The 1,876-nt window shown below is 59.2% G+C and overlaps 1 protein-coding gene across 1 annotated transcript in view; it reads left to right on the forward strand.

The window, feature by feature from the left end:
- Nucleotides 1-1,257, forward strand: part of THOP1 (thimet oligopeptidase 1) — a gene marked incomplete at its 5' end in the record, with an annotated part of 6,208 nt that extends 4,951 nt beyond the window's left edge. Inside the window, 3 exon segments of the mRNA XM_009877391.1 lie at nt 183-311; nt 615-751; nt 862-1,257. Coding sequence (XP_009875693.1) covers nt 183-311; nt 615-751; nt 862-1,020 — 425 coding nt within the window.
- Nucleotides 1,258-1,876: the final 619 nt, after the last annotated feature.

Here is a 1,876-nt window from a genome sequence, read left to right on the forward strand (position 1 = left end):
GGTGACGTGGCAGGAGGTGCAGCGGGCGGCCAAGGCAGGGATTGTCTGGAGGCAGGGGCTGCGGCTTAGAGGTCAGACGTTGGGTGTAAGAACTGTGGGAGCCTGCCCTGCTGTGCCATGACCTTGGAGGATGCCCTTGCCTTCGGGCAGGAGCTCAGTTTGCTTTCTCCTTTGCGGAACAGGGCTCTTCAACTTGCGTCAGATCGTCCTGGCCAAGGTGGACCAGGCGCTGCACACCCAGACGAAGGCTGACCCCGTGGAGGTGTTTGCCCGGCTGTGTGAAGAGGTGCTGGGCGTCCCTGCCACCCCAGGTACCCAGGGGCTTGGGGGTCCTGCTCTCGCAGTCTCACCTAGATCTGGCCTGCAAGCTTGGCTCAGCAAGTTCTTTTCAAGGTTGGGGCTTCAGGCTGGCTCAGTGGGGACAGTTTCTGCTGGCTCCAGGAAAAGCAGGGCTGAAACTGTGCAAAAATAACTGGAAGTTCTCCCCTGGGATGGTGAACAAGCTGACCCACTGCCCGCTCTGACACGTTCAGAGCACGGAGAGGTTTTTCCATGCCGTGAGCGGTTCCGGCGGCCTTTCCCGTTGACGCCCCTTCCCTTCCTTTCCCTCCAAGGTACAAACATGCCGGCGACGTTTGGCCACTTGGCCGGAGGCTATGACGCGCAGTACTACGGCTACCTCTGGAGCGAAGTGTTCTCCATGGACATGTTCCACACGCGTTTCAAGCAGGAGGGGATCATGAACTGTAAGGTAAGACGGACGTCCTGCGCCACCGGGCTCCGGGTGCACGGCGGGGGCTGCCCTCCCCTGCCAGAGGGCCAGGGTCCTATGCATACCCCCCCTCCCATCTCTCCTCGCAGGTGGGCATGGATTACAGGAGTTGCATCCTGCATCCTGGTGGGTCCCTGGATGCTTCCGACATGTTGAGGAAGTTCCTGGGTCGCGAGCCCAAGCAGGACGCCTTCCTGGCCAGCAAGGGGCTGAAGGTGGAGAGCAACTCGCTGCCTTCGGCCTGCTGAGAAGCTGCTCCAGCCCATTTTCGAGTCAAGCCAGCTCCTTTGTCTACGCACCAGTCCTCTCAGGCCGAGCGATACCCGGTATTTCTGTCACTGAACGCGTCCTGGGCCAGCCCCTGCCTGGAGCTCTTCCTCCAGGATCCTGCTCCAAGCTCACCCCGGGCTTCTGGAGCCGGGTTCAGCCCAGGGCTCTGCGGTGACAGCTCTGCCCAGGGAGGTGGATTGCCTTTGTCACTGCCCGGCCCTCTCCCCGGGGCGGCATGAGGCTGTCGTAGCCCACACAAATTGGTCGAACTTTGAACCTGATTTCTGCACGAGGGTGAGTTTTGGCCTCGTTTATAGCCAGGGAGGAGGTTGAGAGGAGTTAGCACACTTGAATCATTGTTTTAAAATCCCTTCTTTTTAAGAAATGAGACTTCCCACCGGGCTTGGCTTGTTTTGTGCCCCGAGGCAGACTTGACTGTTCAGAGCACAAAACAAGCTGCTTTGGGAGTCGTGCTCTCCCCATCTTTGGGCAGCTGGTGGCTGTGGAATAAAGATGGGGAGATCCCAGAGTTTGAAAACCAATTGCAGATACTGGAACGTCTTTCCTTGAGTCCCTCAGACGTTCCTGCGGGGCAGCAAGCCTGGGAGAGAGGCAGAGATGGTACAATTCTTCTCAGGGCAGGGGGGTGGGCAGTGTAGCCTGGTCCCTCGGTGTCCTTGGGGGCTTTTACTGTCTCCCCAGGCTGTGTCAGAGCTGCTGGGACCCCGGGGCCATCTTCATGCAGTTGATGCCTTCTGGGCTCAGGTCGTGGCAGCTGAGGGTGCGTTGTTATTGCTGTCACCTCTAAACCAGGGTGGGACAGGGGAAGGCTAT

Source organism: Apaloderma vittatum, unplaced genomic scaffold (assembly GCF_000703405.1).
Source record: "Apaloderma vittatum isolate BGI_N311 unplaced genomic scaffold, ASM70340v1 scaffold36449, whole genome shotgun sequence".
Lineage (NCBI taxonomy): Eukaryota > Metazoa > Chordata > Aves > Trogoniformes > Trogonidae > Apaloderma > Apaloderma vittatum.